The sequence below is a fragment of the Saccopteryx leptura genome, chromosome X, assembly GCF_036850995.1.
Source record: "Saccopteryx leptura isolate mSacLep1 chromosome X, mSacLep1_pri_phased_curated, whole genome shotgun sequence".
In the NCBI taxonomy this organism is placed as follows: Eukaryota; Metazoa; Chordata; class Mammalia; order Chiroptera; family Emballonuridae; genus Saccopteryx; species Saccopteryx leptura.
In genome coordinates, this window is record NC_089516.1 from 30,873,986 (window position 1) to 30,895,465 (window position 21,480).

Sequence of the window (21,480 nt, forward strand, 5' to 3'; positions counted from 1 at the left end):
GAGGGAGAGGGAGGGAGGGGTTTGTATATATTTTTATACTTATGTAATTTTATTTTAACAACAAAAGGAATTTTCTATATAAATTCTATTGTAATTTGTTCATTTTACTTACCAAACATAGTAAACATTTTTATATATTAGTAGATACATACATGTCTGTAACATCACATTTAAGGACTGGATAATATTTCATTGAATACATGTGTTAAAATTTATTTACTCATTATTTTATTTGGGGATCCTTAGCATATTCCCAGAATTTTGCTGTTGCAAATAATGCTATGATTCAAATTCTTATAGTAGGTTTTCTTTCAAAGTGAGTTAATATATGAGAAATACTTTATAAACTGAAAGTGCTGTATAAATATTAGCTGCATTTATTATTCATCATTCTTATCTTGTTATGTCCCATTTTCCCATTTAGAATGTGATTGCCTCTAAACAAGGCATTGGTATCCAGCTACCTTTGCATTCCTCGCAGCACATAGTAAAGTGCACCTGCATTCATCATATATTTGAGAATGAAGATGATGGTCAGTGCTTATTGTGGTCAGTGGTCCAACAATGTGAACTTGCTAGGCCTTAAACAGTCATAGATTGGAGTTTTTTTCTCAGGACAAAGTTACATTAGCTGCACTTGAACTCATAACCTGAACTTTATTATTCTCAAGTGCACAAATTGGGCCAGGATGTTTCACATGTTTTCATGTAATATGCTAACATGTCTGTGACCCCACTGGACACAATGTAGCAGATAAACCGCGCCTGCGCGCGCGCGCGCACACACACACACACACACACACACACACACACACACACACACTTCTATGTACCTTTCTCCTAGGAGCAAGTGAACAAAGGTGATAATCACAAAACATGTCCACTTTGTACTCACCAGAGAGGTTCCTCCTGCATTTTTCTTATATCAAGTTTTATTATTTCAAATTATAAATATATTCTTATTGCCATAGTTGCCTCAGGGTGAGAGTACAGAGTTAAAAATATTCAGTAAAATAATTGAAGCCATAAAAATTTCCGACAGTGTTATGAGTTTGTTATAAAAATGTGTGTTTGGGGGAAAATGTTCTTTAATAATTTTAAACTGAAAACCATGAGCATTTTTCTTATTTCTAGAAAACCCCATTTTTGCCAGCATTTTCCTGACGATTTTTTATTGAGGTGACATTAGTTCACAAAACCATGCAGGATTCAAGTGTACAACTCAATAAAACATCACCTGCACACTTCTCGTGCACCCATTGCCCCAAGCAGTCTCTTTCTATCCCTATTTATCCTCCACCTACCCCCACCCCCCATCCCTCTGGCTGTCACTGTCCCCTGTGTACATGTTACGTGTATATGTATACTTGGGTTTTTTTGCTTAATTCCTTCACCTTCTTTCATCCTCAAGCCTCTTCCCCTCTGACAGCAAATTTTTGAACATACAGAAAACAACCTGAAAGAACTGTTTGGTTAACACCCAAGGTACCAACCACCTGGACTCTATAATTAACATTTTGTTTCACACATTTATCTAACCCTCTATTGATCCATCAGTCTATTTGTGTCTGTGTAGACTTCAAAGGAAATCAGATACACCAGTAGTACTCTTTCTCCCTTCAGTAACCATATCGTTACCTAGAGAGGAAGTCCAATTTTAAAAGCCAGGTACTCTAGCAGTGTAGAAAGGTGACGGGTTATGACTCCATTCCCAGGGTAGGCTTGAAATTCAGTACATTAATCATAACTGGCAGGCCCCCAGGCATTATTGACTTTAGTCATGTTCCATAAGGGCTTATGAGAGCAGAGATAGGAAATATAGTCTTCCAGGGGGATGTGAAATGGCAAACTGCTCTGTGCTGGGAGGGAGGGGGAATCTCTCAACCATTGCTGCTGCTTTACTTGAGGAGGATTGGGACATCTATTGGATGCATAAAAGAATATAGATATAGATATAGATATATAGATATTTCTAGATATATAAATATTTCAGTATGGACATATATTTTGTATTATCTCCATAACAAGGTGGCAAAGTAGGTTTTATCTGTGCTTTATAATTGAGGGAAATGGCTGAAGGGTTAAATGACTTGCCCAGAGCTGCACAGCTAAGAAGTGTAAGAAAGGCAAGTTGAATTATTTTTCTGTGTCTTTACTCGGTTTACTGGCCTCAGTGGGCTTCAGTGTCACTTCTCAATTTCATTCTCACTCAGTTCCAGCTGGCCAGCTGGAAGGACTCAAAAGGACTTCCTGCTCAGAACTGGCCCTTGGAGTAATGATTTTAGAGGAGGGGCTGCAGTCGAGAGGAGGCAAGTCAAGCAAGGCTTTGAGAATCGAGTTAAGTGTAAGCAGACTAACTGAGAGAAGAGAATCCTGTCTGCCTCTGATTGTCATGACTTGCTGATTTGTTTCCAGGTGTTTTGAAGTCTTATGCATCTATTGTCAGTCAGGCAACATGGAAGAACCTTATGTCAGCATCACCAAGAAGCGACAGATGCCAAAAAATGGCCTCTCAGAGGAGGTTGAAAAGGAAGTGGGCCAGGCAGAGGGCAAGCTGATCACCCACCGATCTGCGTTCAGCCGGGCCTCGGTGATCCAGGCTTTCCTGGGCTCAGCTCCCCAGCTGACCCTGCAGCTGTATATAAGCACCTTGCAGCAGAAAGTCACTGCCGGAAGATGTATGTATATTTTTTATTTCTGCCTGCCTTTGGGGATAAAATGGGGAGCAAACCATAAAGTTTATTTTGTTTTAGGGTGAAATTCATTCAAACGTGCATTCAATCCTGAGTTCGCATTCCAGTTATGAAGGTCAAATCTTAGTAAGTTAAAACAACAACAACGTTTATTTGCTTATGAATCTATAATTTGGGCAGGGCTCAGAAAGGCTCACTTATGGTCTATTGTTCGTCAGCTGGGGTGGCCCAAAGATGGGAGGCTTGAGTCCACTGAAGACCCGTCCATCTATTTTTTATTGTTGATGCTGGCTGTTGCTGGTGGTCTCAGATCTTTTCCACTTCATCTCTCTATGGGCAGGTGTGGGCTTCATCGTGGCATGGCGGCTGCTTTCAAGTACGGGTCCTCAGAGGGAGAGAGGGCCAGGTGGACGAGTTTCTTTCACCTTCTGTGATGCAGCCTTGGAAGTCAAGTGACATCACTTGTGCTATATGTTCTTTGTTGAAGCAGTCAGGAATCCTGCTGAACTTGAAAGGGAAGGGGGAAAGGAAACTGACTCTGGCTGGAGTAGGGCAGAGTTCTGGAAGTTCACTGCAGTGACCATTTTGGAAAATACAGCTGCCAGACGTCAGGCCTCTTTGGATTTTCTCTCTGTTAGTGATAGTTTTAAAGCAGCTGAGTGAGATGGTTGGTTGTAACAGCTTCTTCGTGATAAGTAATAGAAGCAGGAGTGCTTTCCTGTCTTGTTGCAGTTTAAATAGTTATCTCAGCTTTTAAATGAATAGTTCTCTAACCTTTGGCCTGCTCTCATGATCAAATTAAGGGCAAGTTTTGGTTAAGCCAGATTTCAAAGAAAACCTCCACGTGCATGGACACAGTGAAAAACCTTCATGTGAGAAGAGGAGATAGCCCCTTTCAAATATTAGTATTATGGGTGAATGAAACTAGATATTCTGATAAGTTTTACTATATAGATAAGGAAAAATGAGTTAAAATCCTTAAGTTGAAAAATACATATTTAAGATAATACTGAAATTAGAATTTAAAAAAGCAATCACTTATTAATTTAACTTCCCTTAATATTATCCTTTTCCTGCCTATATTCCAGTCTGCATGGTAGAATGTCTTAATTTATGACTAGGTTGCAGGGTATTTGCACGTCATAGCTGTCTCCCTTATCCAGGCTACCTCAGAGTAACTATGATTTTTAGGATATATTAGGACCTTAAGTTGAGATTTGGAACCTTGGTGAATTAACCTTAATGTGGAAATCCCTTCCACAGCTACAGGCAAATAGTAGGTGCTCAGTAAATACCACAGCATCTTGGTTTTGAATAACTTATAACTGGAATAGGCATTGACCAAGGTTTATCCTTTTTTTTTTGTTTTGTTTTGTTTTAAGACTTTATTTAATTTTCAGAGAGGGGAGAGAGAGAGAGACAGACAGACAGACAGACAAGGAGGAGGAGCAGGAAGCATCAACTCCCATATGTGCCTTGACTAGGCAAGCCCAGAGTTTCGAACTGGTGACCTCAGTGTTCCAGGTTGACACTTTATCCCACTGCGTCACCACAGGTCAGGTGACCAAGGTGTATCCTTTGTATGCCACTATACTCCTTTCCCAGTTCAGTGTTTTTCCATGCTGTGGGCAGGGACACAGCGAGGAACCAGATGTGATTATAATCTGTTTGATTTTTATAAGTAGACCCAATTTTTTTCCTCAGTATTTTGAAAATGAAGATTGCCTTATAGTTCACAGGTCAGGAATAGACAGTCCATGGGCTAGATCAAGCACTGCTTGTTTGGTTTTTTTAATAAATAAATTTTTATTAATTTTAATGGGGTGACATCAATAAACCAGGGTACATATATTCAGAGACAACATGTCCAGGTTATCCTGTCATTCAATTATGTTGCATACCCATCACTGCTTGTTTTTGTAAATAAAATTTTATTGGAACACAACCCCACGTATTTTCATTTACCTACTGTCTTTGCTTGGTTGTTGTTCTATTGTGTTTGTTTTTGTTTTAGCATATTTAAGTAGCTGTAAAAGAGAATATATGGTCTATAAAGCTTAAAATATTTACCGTCTGGCTCTTGACAAAAAAAAGTTTGCCAACCCTCACTATAGTTTTTCAGACAGAATTCTGTTTGGGAAAATAAAAGTCTATCTCATAAATGTCAGTATCACAATGAGTATCTGTGAGATGCCCCTAAAGGACTTGGAAAAATGTAAGTTCTCTGAGAATTAAACAATAAATTAAATATATGTGGAAAAAGGAAATGAACATTGTCCTCTTAAAAATTCAGATGGTTACCATTTATTCAGATCTTCACTGACCACAGTCGCTGCCTTAGCATGCCTGGGGAAGGAATTCACCAGGAAGGAGAAAGGCAGTTATAATTGGATAGGGTGTGTCACAGAGGCAAACATCGAGAGTATCTGTCATGTGCCTAGAGATACATTTTCCGCAAGAGACAAATGCTTGACTATAGGGTTAAACACCCAAGGTTTATTTTGCTCATCTAACGAAATTGGAGAGAGGCTTTTTTTTTTTTTTGGCTGGCTGGCTGGCTGGCATTATTTCAGCTGCTCACTTTGTCGATGTTGATGTCCCTACAATTCCACTGGTCTTTTAGCCAGCAGTGCATCTCATGGAGTTGTAGAGTGCGAAGAGGTGGATGGAATCTGAGGGGTCATCATGCCTGACGTTGCACTTTATGTAGAAATCCTATTTTTGGTGTGTCGGAAAGGTGATCCATGAACCTCTGCTTGACTGTGTTTAGCAGTAGAGCTCTCAGGACTCAAAAGGCGGTGTTCCATTGATAAAACACTTGGTAGAAAATTCTTTTTTATATAATAAGCTAAGTGGGACTTTTTCTTTTCTCCCAGAAGTGATATCAGGTCCAAGTGCTAGTAGATAACACCGCATTCAGAAAAAAATGCCACAAGGTATTGGCCAGATTTCCTTTTTCAGGATTTTACAAGAGTGACAGACCAGCCCTACCACAGTCAACTCCCTACATCCCCACCCTCAGGTTCTGTAAGGAAGTATGTCCCTGTGAGAAAGAGCTAAGAGAATAGGGACTTCTATAACATACTATATATGGTGAGAGGCCACTCCTTCCCCTCCCAGAAGCCAACTATAAAGTGGAGTTTCAAGATGAAGGGTGCTCATAACATGGGTGGCCAAGTAATTCACTCCCTGCCTTCTTCTTAGCTGGGAACACATAGGCCCGCCTCAACTGATGGTTCCTTCAGAGATAGCTTGTTATGTGTCCCCTGGAGTTTAGAAGCATTCATGAACATAGACACTGTGGCCTGCTTCTCACATGTTGATTTCTGAAGGAGGGAGTCTTGAAGGAATAGCCTGGAGTGAGTTGAGACTGTGTTACCGTATTCCTGGAAAAGGGGACAAGAGTGCTTTACTATATTAGCTAACAATTGTGAGTAACAAACTACCCAAGTTTAGTGGTTTAAGCCATAAGCATTTATTGTTGTTCGACAGTCTACAGGTCAACTGGGAAGTTCTGGTCTGCACCAGGCTATGCCGATCTTGACTGAGCTTGCTGATTAGCCTGTGGGTCAGTTGGGAATGACTGGCCTAGGATGGCTGCACTTGGAATGGTTCACTTCTAAGTGGTCTCTACTTCCAGAGCCATTTGCCTTCCAGTAGCGCGGTGCTGAGGTCAAAGAATGCAGAGCTGCAGAGATTCTTATGGGTAGTAGGCTTAGAACTGGGACACCATCACTTCTTTCCCATTCTGTGTCCACAGTTGAGAGGAGATGGGAGGAGAAAACAAATCCCTCATGATAATATCTCACCAAGGTGACACAACTAAGTAGAGCATTTTCATTTATATTATGTTGAAATCAGCCTCCATTAATCTTCAGCCTGATGGTTAGAAATTAGTTTTTTCCTCTAAAGCAACATACATATCTACTTCCCCTTACCACATGGCAGATCTCCACATTTACAGCTGTCCTGTCTTTTTCTTTTCCATTCTCCAGATCCTTGAATCATTTCTCTAATGGCATGCTTTGAAGCCATGAAAGTCACTGAGGTTGAGATATAATCTGACTTTCACTTTTTTTTCTTAAAACATGACATTCATAATTGTATGTGATATTGCAGACTTATTTTGACAAGAGTTGTTAGCATTGGGATTACGTTTTTTTTTTCTTTTTTTGTTTTACTTTAATCTAAATTATGAGATTTTATTTATGTGCCCAAATGTTGCTTTTGGAGGAGCTGAATCGCAGTTGGTTCATACTAATGGATGGTTCAGTCAGTGCTCCCAGTTCCTTTTCCATACTGAGAGCAGCGAAACCAAGATTTACCCATCCAATACCAGAACGGTGTATTTTGGAATATAGAAAGGTAGGGCTTGATATATTTTCTTGTTACATTTCCTTTTGTTGGATTCAAGCCCAGTGTATCAGTCTGTTGAGATAATTTTGAATCATGACTCTGCTGTCTTCTCAGTTTTGTCTCAGCTATAATTTTATGTTTTCATCCAACAGTTGGGAAAGAATGTGAGACTAGGAAAGTCCAAAGCCACAGCCTTGAGCACTTCTTGACAAATGCCCTTTAGCCTAAAAGGAAGTAGTGAAGAGTATGAGTACAGATTGCTTATCCAGTTGCAAATCTGGCTGTACTCCTATTAAAATATGCACCAGTTCTCTTTTTTTTTTAAATAATTTTATTTTTAATGGGGCGACATCAATAAATCAGGATACATATATTCAAAGATAACAACTCCAGGTTATCTTGTCGTTCACTTATGTTGCATACCCATCACCCAAAGTCAGATTGTCCTCTGTCACCTTCTATCTAGTTTTCTTTGAGCCCCTCCCCATCCCCCTTTCCCTCTCCCTCTCCCCCCTCCCCCCGTAACCACCACACTCTTATCAATGTCTCTTAGTTTCTCTTTTTACCAGACTATAACCAGTCTGGAGTTTGGGTCACCTGCTCCCAAAATAGCCAATAAGCAGAGACCCAGTGTGAGAGGGAAACAGGCATCTTTATCAAGATTGCCAGCAACCTGAGAAGACATGGGGCATATTCTAGCCTAAAGCCTGCCTTACAATTTCAGCTGTGAAGGATGATTATATAATCTCTCAAGGGAAGTTAGTACAATGTGCTGCATGCATTAATCCTGTAGGAGTCATAGATCAAGACAGCCAGCTTGCGGAATCCTAATCTCTTTTTCCAGGACATAAAGCAAGAAGGCAGGTTCCCAGAATCGTAATCATAAAGCAGGACTGCCACTTCCCAGAATCACAATCTCTTTCCTGGGACGACAAGGTTGTTCTGATCTGATCATGGTCTTGACTGCTTCTTGGGCACCCGTCATCCTCCTCAGGAGCCATGGGAACATCCTGCTTCAGTAGTTTTCCCGCATTCCTGGGTTGGGAGCCTAAAGACCATCTGGGAAATAGGACACATACTAGAAATCATAAGAATATATATATACAATACTTTATGTGTGTGTGTATGTGTGAGAGAGACAGAGAGACAGATAGAGACAGAGAGGAAGGGAGAGAGATGAGAAGCATCAATGCTTTGTTGCGGCTCCTTAGTTGTTCATTGATTGCTTTCTCATTTGTGCCTTGACGGGGGACGGGGGAGTGGGCTGCGGCAGATCAAGTGATCCCTTGCTCAAGCCAGCAACCTTGGGCTCAAGCCAGCAGCCTTGGGCTCAAGCCAGTGACCTTTGGGCTCAAGCCAGCAACGATGGGGTCATCTCTATGATCCCACACTCAAGCTGATGAGCCTACACTCAAGCTGGATGAGCCTGCACTCCGGCCTGTGACCTTGGGGTTTCAAACCTGGGTCCTCTTTGTCCCAGTCCAATACTCTATCCACTGTGCCACCGCCTGGTCAGGCTTGTCCTCCTTTCCCCTTCCCCTTCCCTTCTTTTTTTCCAGAGGCCTTACTGAAAACCACGTACAATGTTGTCTATAATACCCACTCACTTATTTTTTTATTTTATTAATTTTTCCACTAATGAGAAACAGAGAGAGAGAAGCATCAACTCATTGTTTCACTTACTTGTTCCTTTAGTTGTGTACTCACTGATTGCTTCTCATATATGCCCTGACCTGGGGTCGAACCTGCAACTTCTGGTGTGCCAGATTAGCGCTTTATCCACTGAACCACTTGGATGTGGCTACCCAGTCAGTTATTAACTGCAGATAGTTTTTCTTTGTACATTAATTTAAAATATTGGTATTTTAAAATGTTAGAGCATATAGACAAGAGTAGAGAATAATATTAACAAACCATGTATCTCTGCCTGTTTTATCAAATATTCACATGACATGTCTACTTCAAAATTATTTTTTTTTACTTTAAGAAATAAAACAGGCCCTGACCAGTTGGCTCAGTGGATAAAGTGTTGGCCTGGCATATGTACTTCCTGGGTTCGATTCCTAGTCAGGCATACAAGAGAAGCAACCATTTGTTTCTCTCCCTGTTCCTCTCCTGCAACCAGTAGCTCAATTGTTTAAGTGTCGGCCCAGGATGCTAACTAACGTTAGCTCGGTTGGTCCACTGTCAGCCTCAGGTGCTAAAAATAGTTTTGTTGATTCCAGCATCTGCCCCAGATGGGGGTTGCCGTGTAGATCCTGTTCGGGGTACATGCTGGAGTCTGTTTTTGCTTACCTTTCTCTCACTAAATAAAAAATAAATAAATACAGTACTAGTACAATTGTGGTACTCTGTGTCAACATAAGAAACTTCCAAACCTGTAAGAATTTTTAGGAGTTTATTTGAGCCAAACTGTCGACAGTTGCCAGGAAGCAAAGTCTCAACGAATTGAGAAAGGGATCCAGAAAATTGTGGTTTCATCACTTATTTTATACATTGGAAACAAAGGAAAGATGGGAGGGGGTTACATGAAATTGATTGGTGATAGATTAGGGCGGAGGGAGAAAGCAAAGTGGGGAGGAATGTCTGGAATTGGCTAAAGAGTAAAAATGCATATACTGAATCTTTTACATAGGCAGGAATAAGCTAGTTCATAGTTAATTAACTGCCCTGGTGAGGTGCCTGCCCTGAGGGGGACAGAAAAAGAAGATTACCCGCATGTTATCAGGTACATTATTGTAGATGCAGAGGACAGCAGACAGGCTCAGTTAAAGTAAACAGCAACCTTTGTCAGAGGAAAATACCTCAGTAGGACATGACTACAGACCATGAACTGCTTTTAGTTAGAAAGTTTTAATCCTGTGTGGTTACTTTAGTTATCAGGGCCACCAAGCAGGCTTTCCCTGAGCTGTCAGGTTCAGCATGTGGCTCCTTTTTCATCCACACTTCCCCTTTTTGGTCATAAATCAGTCCGAAGGATGCATTGATGACCAACCATTTGGTTCGATAATGTAGTCCCAGGTGCTAGGAAGGCTTACTCCTAGGAAGTCTCAGAGCCAGAGTTGGTCTGGCTGAACAAGGGGGACCACTGCGGATGGGACAAGACCACAACCTTAGATGGCATTTAAGGCTCATTTTTTTTTTTGTATTTTTCTGAAGCTGGAAACGGGGAGAGACAGTCAGACAGACTCCCGCATGCGCCCGACCGGGATCCACCCCGCACGCCCACCAGGGGCGATGCTCTGCCCCTCCGGGGCGTCGCTCTGACGCGACCAGAGCCACTCTAGCGCCTGGGGCAGCGGCCAAGGAGCCATCCCCAGCGCCCGGGCCATCTTTGCTCCAATGGAGCCTTGGCTGCGGGAGGGGAAGAGAGAGACAGAGAGGAAGGAGGAGGGGGGTGGAGAAGCAAATGGGTGCTTCTCCTATGTGCCCTGGCCGGGAATCGAACCCAGGTCCCCCGCACGCCAGGCTGACGCTCTACCGCTGAGCCAACCGGCCAGGGCCTAAGGCTGATTTTTTCTTAAAAGTGAAAGGCAAGTAAATGGGAGGCAGTCAGGTCCCATGGGCTTTCATTAAGGAAAACAATTTGGATCATTTTTTGCTCTATAAGCTATTATGATCCAAGACCTTTTTTCTGTCGGTTTCAGTTTTCTGTATTTTGCATCTTGTATACCATTTACTTAGAGTTTGAGGGCACACTGTATACCTTTTTAGTTTATATAATTTGACCATGAGATAAGTTTCTATTTACTATGGGGTATTTTACTTCCTATTGGGAGTATTTAAGGGCTGTTATTCATCTGATTCCCACTTGTGCAATTGGAAGCTGTAACTTTAAGGTTTAATTTATGGCCAAGGATTTAAGAACATAATGCTGTAAATTACATTAACCATCTAAAAATTCCAGAGGTCAGGAAGACAATATGTTTCTTAAGTATATCTCCTGTGCCTCAGCAATAGTTATAGAGGGCCATGATTGTATAGCTACTTTCTTTGAACTTTTCTTAAAACACATATACCTATTTTTTTAGCAATAGCATTTCTTTCAAAAGAGAAACCATATCAGAGCATTATTGATAATACAAAAGTTATATACCTTTAGCAATTATAATAACAGCTGGATTATATACATAAGGTTTGAAAAAAGCCTAAAGAACAAGTGTACTATTTTATGATTAATATTAGGAGATGGGTATAAAGACAATCAAACTATTAAAGTTCCACATTAAGTTATAAGTATACAGGCCTTGTTGATGTCTTGGGAGGTCTATCTCTGTTGTCAGCTGCTTCACATCCTCCGCTGTAGGTGGGGTCAAGTATCAGACAGGAGATGTACATTCATGGTTAGGCACCTGATAAGGTCCCTTCTGACAATTCTGGATGGTCTTTAATGTCTCTTTCAGTGGAAAAAATTCTTCTTGTTGTAAGTTGTGGTCTTTGACGTCTTCTTCTCCCAATAGTACATTGTAAAAGAAGTTGGTTATTGATTTATTTATTTCTCTAAACTGGTCTGTAAGCCCTTGACAATAATGTAGAATATCTCCTTTTAGTAAAGTTGGTGCATATGCACTTTTATCCAGATGTATAGGGGCAGCCAATGACTATTTTATAAGGAGAAGGTTTACGTTTACCAAAAGGAGTAGATCTCAGGTTGAGGAGCACTATAGCGAGAGCTTTTGGCCAAGAGAGATTAAAAGCTTCTGGATTACTTAAATTGAATATTAATTGTATTATCCAGAGAACTGGAGATGATAAGCACAATTGAAAATACAGTAGAATAGGCCAAATATTACAAATGGATTACATTAATTGCTCAGTAAATTGAATCCCTTAGTCACTAACTTAGAGGGAATTCCCCAACTGGGAATTAATTTATTTCCCAATAATTTACCTACCATTAAGGCTGTAGCTCTCCTGCAAGGGAACTCTTCAAACCAGTAGGGGCGGGAGACATTAAATCATAACATATTTGTACCTCTGAAATGATGTCATTTGGGTAAAATCCAATTGCCATATCTCAAAGGACCCAATGGAATGTATACCACTATAGGTAAGATTGGTTTGATTGGGTCTAAGCCATTTTTGTGCCTAAGACAATGGTTCCCCTTCTTTTTGCTATATTTTCGGTTTCTCTGCAACCATCCATTGTAACTGTAGAAGAAATTCTTTTACTGATTTCAAAGACAGCAAGGAGCATTCTCATGTCTGGAGAGCTTGACTATTTAATTTTCTTTTGCTTTTACAGTGATAGCATTAGTGTTCTGGAATTTTGATAATTGCCAATTGTTGTTGGTTGTTGTATGACATTTAAAAATTCTGCAGCCAGTCTCTCATTTTTATGAGTTCCTCTGAGGAGGTTAAGACACTTCACTGCACCTGACCAGGCAGTGGCACAGTGGATAGAACCTTGGACTGGGACATGGAGGACCCCAGGTTCAAAACTCTGAGGTCGCTGGTTTGAGTGTGAGCTCATCTGGTTTGAGCAAGGCTCACCAGCTTGAGCACAAGGTTACTGCCTTGAGCAAGGGGTCACTGGCTCTGCTGTAGTCCCTGGTCAGGGCACATACGAGAAAGCAATCAGTGAACAACTAAGGTGCCGCAACAAAGAATTGATGCTTCTCATCTCTCTCCCTTCCTGTTTGTCTCTCTATCTGTCCCTCTCTCTGTATATCTCTCTGTCTCTGTCACAAAAAAAAAAAACTTCACTGCTTCCATAACACTTCAAAGTCATGAGCTACACCAAATGCATAACGACTATTAGTATAAATATTGACTACTGATTTTTGGCCAGTTGACAAACCTAAATTAGAGCAATTAGATCAGCTTGCTGGGCAGATTTTATTTTAGGTAAATAAGAAGTTTCAATTGTGTCCACCATGAAAGTTGTTGCATACCCAGCTTGTAATGTCCCTTTTTGTTTTTTAAATATGATTCATCTGTAAATCAAATTAAGTCAGCATTATTAAGGGGAGTTTCTTGTAAATCATTCCTAGGAACAAGACGGTGGTCAGTGAGCAAGACCCAGTTGTGGGTGTCTTCATTCTAAACAGGGCTAACAAAGTTGCAGGGTTAAGATGATTATACAATTAAGCCAATTGAGTATGATTTTAATAAAGAAAGGAGAGTCCATAACTATCTCTTCTGTTTGTTTACATAACATGGCTGTAGCAGAGGTAGCCCTTATCCAGGGAGGAGTCCTTTTTGCTACTGAGTAGATTTGCTTACTATAATATTTTATAGGTCTATGACAGGGGTCGGGAACCTACGGCTTGCAAGCCAGATGTGGCTCTTTTGATGGCTGCATCTGGCTTGCAGACAAATCTCTAATAAAAAAATAATAATGTTAAAAATATAAAACATTCTCACGTATTACAATCCATTCATTTCCTAATGCTCATGTTCATGGTTGTGGGTGGCTGGAGCAAATCACAGATGTCCTCCAGGACAACACCAAATTTTTATTGGATAATGCATGAAGTACATGGGTCGTTGTATGGCTCTCACAGAATTACATTTTAAAATATGTGGCGTTTATGGCTCTTTCAGCCAAAAAGGTTCCCGACCCCTGGTCTATGATGATCTCTATGGTCTTAAATTAAAACCTTTTTTTCAATGTATAAAAGTTACTTTTTTATTTTACTTTTTTATTAAGTAAGAGGAGAGGAGGCATAGAGACAGACTCCCACATGCGCTCAAACCGGGATCCACCCAGCAAGCAAGCCCTCTACCGAATGGCGCTCTGCCCATCTGGGGTGTTGCTCTGTTGCTCAGCAACGGAGCTCTTAAGTGCCTGAGGTTGAGGCCATGGAGCCATCCTCAGTGCCCAGGGCCAACTTGTTCTAATCAAGCCATAGATGCAGAAGGTAAAGAGAGAGAGAGAAGTGAGAGGGAGAGGGATGGAGAAGCAGATGGCACTTTTCCTGTGTTCCCTGACCAGGAATTGAACCTAGGACACCAGGGCAACACTCTACCACTGAGACAACCTGCCAGGGCCTAAAAGTTACTTCTGATTAAGGTGTCCCACAGTGTGAACTTTAGAAAATTTTAGAGAGTTTATTGTTTCCCTTCTGAGTTCCACTGAACTGTGTCAGGTAAATTTGATTGTATTTATAATAAGACACTGGGTACCTGACCTGTGGTGGTGTAGTGTATAAGGTGTTAAACCTGGAATGCTGAGGTCATCAAAGCCCCATGGTGGACACAATTGAAACTTCTTATTTACCTAATACAACTAGTCCATAGTTGTATTAGAAACAACTATGGGTTGATGCCTCCTGCTCCCTCACTCCCTGCCTTTCTTTCTCTCCTCTCTCTAAAATCAACAAAATTTGAAAAAAATAATATTCCCATTTAACAAAAATAAGTAAGACATTGGGCCATTAATAAAAATTTGTAACCTAATTGTGACAGTATCCCGTCAGACACAGGAATCCTCTAAACTGCTTTGTTTTTCCAAAGAGGAAAAGATAAGACTTCTCCAGATTTGTCAGGGTTAATTAGTAGCCCATTTTTCAATGTGAGATAACCTAAGTATTTTACTGGAAGTAAAGAGAATTGGAGCTTGTCCTAGAGCATTAAATGTATTATCCATATATTGGATTAGAGTGAAATTTCTGGAAAATTCAATTTCAGGTTAGTTTCAGTATCAAAGATAATAGGTGGGGTTCTCTGTCTATCCCTGGAGCGTAACTATCCAACTAAACTTGTAATCTTCCCAGGTGAAGGCAAAGAGGTATTTTTGCATATTTCTTCTATAGACATGCTCAAACAGGCCCTACATAACTTTATTATCATTGAAAAATATTGGCAGTCCACAGAAATAGCCAATAGTAGATTATGTGGATTTGGAACGACAGGATGTCTAGGAGTAAACTATCTTATAGCTTTGAGATCCTATTTAAATCTTTATTCTTTCTTATTTGTTTTCTTTACTGGAAAGCTAGAATTTCAGGGGCCTGTACATGGAATTCTAAGTTCCTTTTTATGTAGTCTTGTATAATGGGCTTAATTCCAGCTAGTGCACCAGATCTTAAAGGGTATTGGCAAATCTTGCCAGTATCTGTACTGAAAAACGCCCAACGTTGCATTTCAATGTCCTGCAACAAACCTTTAGTCTCAAGATTATTTTCTATTCATGTAAATTCCTTTAAAATCATTTTCCCAATTGGTAAAGTACTTGATTTACTTCTAAATACATTTTACCATTCTGGAAAAGATATATGGGCATCATTGGCTTTAAGAAAATTTTACTGTCAGGTTAACTGGGGCAGACTTTATTAGCAAAATATATATTGCCCCTTAATATTCCCTCATGGGAAAGGGAGAGGTTTTGATTAAAAAAAAAACATTAGGCCCTGGCCGGTTGGCTCAGCAGTAGAGCGTCGGCCTGGTGTGCGGGGGACCCGGGTTCGATTCCCGGCCAGGGCACATAGGAGAAGCGCCCATTTGCTTCTCCACCCCCTCCCCCTCCTTCCTCTCTGTCTCTCTCTTCCCCTCCTGCAGCCAAGGCTCCATTGGAGCAAAGATGGCCCGGGCGCTGGGGATGGCTCCTTGGCCTCTGTCCCAGGCGCTAGAGTGGCTCTGGTCGCAGCAGAGCGACGCCCCGGAGGGGCAGAGCGTCGCCCCCTGGTGGGCGTGCCGGGTGGAACCCGGTCGGGCGCATGCGGGAGTCTGACTGTCTCTCCCCGTTTCCAGCTTCAGAAAAATACAAAAAAAAAAAAAAAAAACACCAAAAAAAACATTAATTGGTTGATTTCATATTCCTACCATTTGCACAGAAGCTTTATTTTGAGGTAGGAGGCAACTTAGCTGGGTAGGGTTAAGAACAGATAAAGTAGTCCCCGTATTTACAAGGGCCATATTAATTTCTCCCCCCTTTTTTTTTTTTTGCATTTTTCTGAAGCTGGAAACGGAGAGACAGTCAGACAGACTCCCGCATGCGCCCGACCGGGATCCACCGGGCACGCCCACCATGGGGCGACGCTCTGTCCACCAAGGGGCGATGTTCTGCCCATCCTGGACGTCACCATGTTGCAACCAGAGCCACTCTAGCGCCTGAGGCAGAGGCCACAGAGCCATCCCCAGCGCCCGGGCCACCTTTGCTCCAATGGAGCCTTGGCTGTGGGAGGGGAAGAGAGACAGAGAGGAAGGCACGGCGGAGGGGTGGAGAAGCAAATGGGCGCTTCTCCTGTGTGCCCTGGCCGGGAATCGAACCTGGGTCCTCCACACGCTAGGCCGATTTTTCTCCCTTTTTAATGGTAATTCAAATTTCTCCTAAACTGTTAGTAAGGAGAAAGGGAAATTCCCTTTCATACTCATTGGGACAACTGTATGCTTACTTCTGTTTCTATTATTAATTTTTAATCCCATTTTAGTTTTCTATAATTTTTAAGGTGACCTGGTATAAGGCCAGTAGCCACAGCCACCATCACAGCTGCCTGGCCCGTGCAGGTTCACATTAGATTCGGACAGACGGTAATGAAACAAGGGAGCCAAGAACTGGTGGGCCATTAGCTTTAATCCTAGCTTGTACCCGGTGGGCAAGAAATACACACAGTGGGAAAACACTTCCCTTTCCATTCAGGGCTCCCAAAGCCACTGACTTATCCGAGTTTCCTAGAATCAGAGGTTTCTACCTCACCAGCCTTATTCACCTCTGTTCCCCATCTCCTTCTCTCTGCACAAACTGGCTTCTCCTTCAGCACTGTGCCATCTTGGCTACTTTTCCTCTCCTCCACATGGCCTTTCTCTGCTCTCCTCCAGCATGGGCTCCTCTGCCCCATTTTATATTGTAGAAATCAAAACCTTTAATCCAATATACAAACAAGGAGGTCTCTGATACAGTCACTTATCTGAGGTATAATGGGATTCCTCATGAGAGTGTACCACCCCGCATCATGCAACAGTCAAGGGCAGGCATCCCCAAACTAGGGCCTGCGGACCACATGCGGCCCCCTGAGGCCATTTATCTGGCCCCCGCCGCACTTCCGGAAGGGGCACCTCTATCACTGGTGGTCAGTGAGAGGAATACTGTATGTGGCGGCCCTCCAATGGTCTGAGAGACAGTGAACTGGCCCCCTGTGTAAAAAGTTTGGGGTCAAGGGTGTGGGGAAAAGCTTAGTTTTGAAAAGATCTTAGTATTAAATGGGTGGGAAAGGCTTAGTCTTAAAACTAAGCCTTAGGCTATAATGACCTTGCCTGCTTACAGCCTGTCCCCCACACCCAATGCAAACTATAAGCGAGCAAACATATATATCATATTTACGAACTTATTTACCAACACCTGGCTTTCTAGATAAAAACAGATTCCTCTACAAGAGTTTCCAGCAACCTAACCAGGCGGTGGCACAATGGATAGAGCGTCAGACTGGGATGTGGAGGACCCAGGTTCGAAACATCGAGGTCACTGTGGGCTTGAGCTTAGGCTCATCTGGGTTTGAGCGTGGGATCATAGACATGACTCCATGGTGGCTAGCTTTAACCCAAATGTCACTGGCTTGAAGCCCAAGGACACTGGCTTGAGCAAGGGTCACTCACTCTGCTAGAGCCCCTTGGTCAGGGCACATATGAAAAAGCAATCATTGAACAACAGTTAACGTGCTGCAATGAAGATTTGATGCTTCTCATCTCTCTCTCCCTTCCTGTCTGTCTGTCCCTATCTGTCCCTCTCTCTGTCTCTCTCTCTCTGCCCCCCCCCCAAAAAAATGACTAGTGGAGGTAAGGATATGTGTACAAATATTTATGAGTGTCTATGGTTCAAGTGTTGGCAAAGGCAGAAAATGCAAGAGATTTTAGTTGTGGAGGGTCAAGTGCTTATGCCTAATTATTTACAAAGTTCACTGTACATGAGTAACTATGTTTTAAGACAGTTTGCCATTCCTTGCCATAGTTGAGACTGCAGCAGAATGCAGAACTGTGTCTTGGGGATCCAAGCGGTCCTGCTACCATTTCGCTGTTCAATAACCTGATAAAAGGTCTGCACACATGGGTCAGTACTAACTTCCTTTATCTGGCTAAGGAGGGCAACAGTTTTCTTTCCTCTAGCTCAGCTCGTTAGTACCTCTTATTCTGGCCTGAGGCAGGATGATAAGGACGTGGGCTGGGTAGATAGGGGGGCCTGCCCCACTTCTTCCTCATCATTGATGGCGCCTTAGGAGGTCATTCCCAGAAACCACTTAGTGCAGTGAGACTTACCCATTTACAGGTTACCAGGCAGCATAAATTACGGAAGTCTGTATATATAAAATACTCATGTAACAGAAAATAGAGGTGAAATTTGGGCTCAGTGGAAGCAAGGAGGAAATTGACAACTTCCCAATACTCTGGAGGGATTCTCCAGACTCCTTGAGGCCCTGGGCAATTGCAGGGGTAGCTGACTACTGCTTCTTTCCCCTTGATAAAAGAAATTAAAAAGTGGGATAAGACCACTATTATGAAAATAGCCCTCATTATATTTATGTGGGCAGAATTGCCTACTGTTTACAACTAGTTAAGACTAGAGCAAAACTGCTTAGGTTTGAATTCCAGCTTTTCTAGCTGCATGGTTTCTGCGAAGTTACTTAGCATCTTTGGATCTCTGTTTTCTTATCTGTATATTGAGGCTAATAACAGTAAGTACTTTATAGAACTGTTATAATTAAGAAGTTAGTACCCGTAAAGTGCTTCTAATACTCCCTGGCATCAAATAATTTTTTTGAGCATAAGAGAGATGAACTGGAAGCGATTTTATCACCCAGTTTCCTTAGGCAAGTGATTGAAATATATGTGGAGAAAAATAGCAAAATCATTCAGGATCTCTGGGGATTGTAGAGTGGACAGTAATAATCATATTATGTGTGCTTATATTTGTCATGAAAATTCTGAGTACTAAAAAAATATATAAATATGTATTGAAAGGAAAGTCCTCAATTTCTGACTTAACATCTGGTAAACAGCTGGCAGATGTTCAAGAGAGATTTTGTTGATAGCAAGGGCTTACTCACTAGAACTTTAAAGATGTATTTTACATATTAGGGTGTCATTCTGGTTACATCTACTGTATATAACCAGTTTTGCTATAGTGATTTAAGTAGGGGCTTATACTGTGTTTCCTACTTGGAATTTTGCCCTAAAAAATACTTTATGTAAGTATGGTAGTAGTACACTTAGATGTTTTTTAAATGAACAGTTTTATTGAAGTGTGAAATGTATGCAGAAAACTATACTCATCTCACAGATGAAGCTTCATGAATTATCACGAAGTAGACACACCCATGTAGCCCTCTCTCCAGATCCCGAAACAGAAAAGAACCTACATTCTTAGAGGCCTCACTTGTACCCTTTCTCCTTTACTTCACCAACCTTTCTTCCCAAAGAGTAACTCTTAGGTCAGCCGAAGGAGGGACAGACAGGCCTGATGAGCTTTCTAAGTTTATTTATGCATCTGTAAAACAGAGGGGCTGAGACCCTAGCGGCATCAGCAGAGAGCTGCAGGAAGGAGGTGTCTGACATAGAGGATGCTGCAGGCATTTGCTGGCATGGGGTTTGGTGCCCCTGGACATGCTCAATTAGCATATCCTGGTTTGTTGCCTTTGGTCACAAACTGACTCCCTTTTCCAACCCCCAGGATCCTGCTGATGGCCTTGTCCCAAAGATATTTCCCAGACCCTTCCCTGGGTGGGGGGGGGGGAGGGGAGTTGCTCAAGGGGAGAGGTAAGCCTAAGGCAAGTGAGGGAGAAGCTTAATGAAGAAGCTGCCTCAGTGAGAGGGTGGGTGAGGGGAATTTGAGTTTTCAAGAGGCCTTGAGTTTAAAGGAGCCCTGGACCCAAACCTAATAATAACCATTAAGCAGAAAGCAGACTTCTGACATCACAGATTAACTTTTTCTATTTTTTTAACTTTCTATAAATGGAATAAGAAATCTAGCTCCTTTTATTCAACATTATATTTATGAGAGTTATCCATGCTGTGGCTTGTAAAAGTTTGTTCTTTAACCTTGTTGTGCAGTATTCTATTTTATGAATATATCAAAATGCATCGATACATTTTTCTCGACTAACATTTAGGTTATTTCACATTGGAATTATTTAAAATAATACTGTTGAAAATATCCTTGCATGTGCCTTTTGACATACATATGTATGCAGTTCTGTTATATCTATAAGCACACCTTGAAGATATTGTGGGTTTGGTTCCAGACCACCACATTAAAGTGAATATCACATTAAAGTGAGTCATAAGGGATTTTTTGGTTTTCCAGTACATATAAAAGTTATGTTTACAAGTCCCTGGCTGGTTGGCTCAGTGGTAGAGTGTCAGCCTGGCGTGCAGGAGTCCCGGGTTCAATTCCCGGCCAGGGCACACAGGAGAAGCGCCCATCTGCGGCTCCACCCCTCCCCCTCTCCTTCCTCTCTGTCTCTCTCTTCCCCTCCTGCAGCTGAGGCTCCATTGGAGCAAAGTTGGCCCTGGCACTGAGGATGGCTCCATGGCGTCTGCCTCAGGTGCTAGAGTGGCTCTGGTTGCAGCAGAGCATCGCCCCCTGGTGGGCATGCTGGGTGGATCTCGGTCGGGTGCATGTGGGAGTCTGACTGCCTCGTTTTCAACTTCAGAAAAATACAAAAAAAAAAAGTTATGTTTACATTAAGTTTGCAATAGCATTATGTCTAAGATATGTACAAGCTTAACTTAAAAATATATTATTGCTAAAAAATGCCAATCATCAATCATTTGAGCCCATTGGTAAAATGGCACTGATTGACTTTCTTGATGTAGTGTTGCCACCATCAGCTTGTAAAAGAAATGCACCATCTGCAAAGCACAATGAAATGCAGCACAGTAAGATGAGGTGTGCCTGTACTCAGGAGTATAATTGTTGGGCCATAGGGAAATACTTAGGTTAAGCTTTAATAGAAACTGCAGAAGTGGTTGTACCACTTTACACACCCATAACCAGTGCATAAGGGTTTCAGTTGCCCCACATCCTTTCCAACACTTGGCTTTATTTTTAGTAATGCGATGGTGTGTAGTAGTGTCTTGTTTCTACTTGAATTTAAATCTCCTAATAACTAATGAGCTTGAGTACTTTTTCATGTCTTTAGTGACCATTTTGATGTGTGTGTAAATCTTTTTGCCCTTTTTAAAAATTGTTTATTCTATTTTTAAAAAAGACTATTCTTTTTTAGAAAGAGAGAGAAAGCATGTGAGAGAGAAAAAGAGAGAAGGGGGGAGGAGCAGGAAGCATCAACTCCCCTCTGTGCCTTGACCAGGCAAGTCCAGGGTTTTGAACTGGTGACCTGTGTTCCAAGTCAGCGCTCTTTATCCCACTGCCCTACCACAGGTCAGGCAAGTTGTGTTTATTATTTTAGTTCCTATTCATCTTCTGTATCTCCACGCTTCCATGCAGGTTCATTTTCATTGATCCTGAAATACTACCTCTAGTATTTTCTATAGAGCA

At 41.7% G+C, this 21,480-nt stretch overlaps 1 protein-coding gene across 1 annotated transcript in view; it reads left to right on the forward strand.

Moving 5' to 3' along the window:
* The window catches only part of XK (X-linked Kx blood group antigen, Kell and VPS13A binding protein), a 36,869-nt gene that overhangs the window by 6,622 nt on the left and 8,767 nt on the right, over positions 1-21,480 (forward strand). The window contains exon 2 of the mRNA XM_066356713.1: positions 2,416-2,678. Coding sequence (XP_066212810.1) covers positions 2,416-2,678 — 263 coding nt within the window. The remainder of the gene's footprint in view (positions 1-2,415; positions 2,679-21,480) is intronic.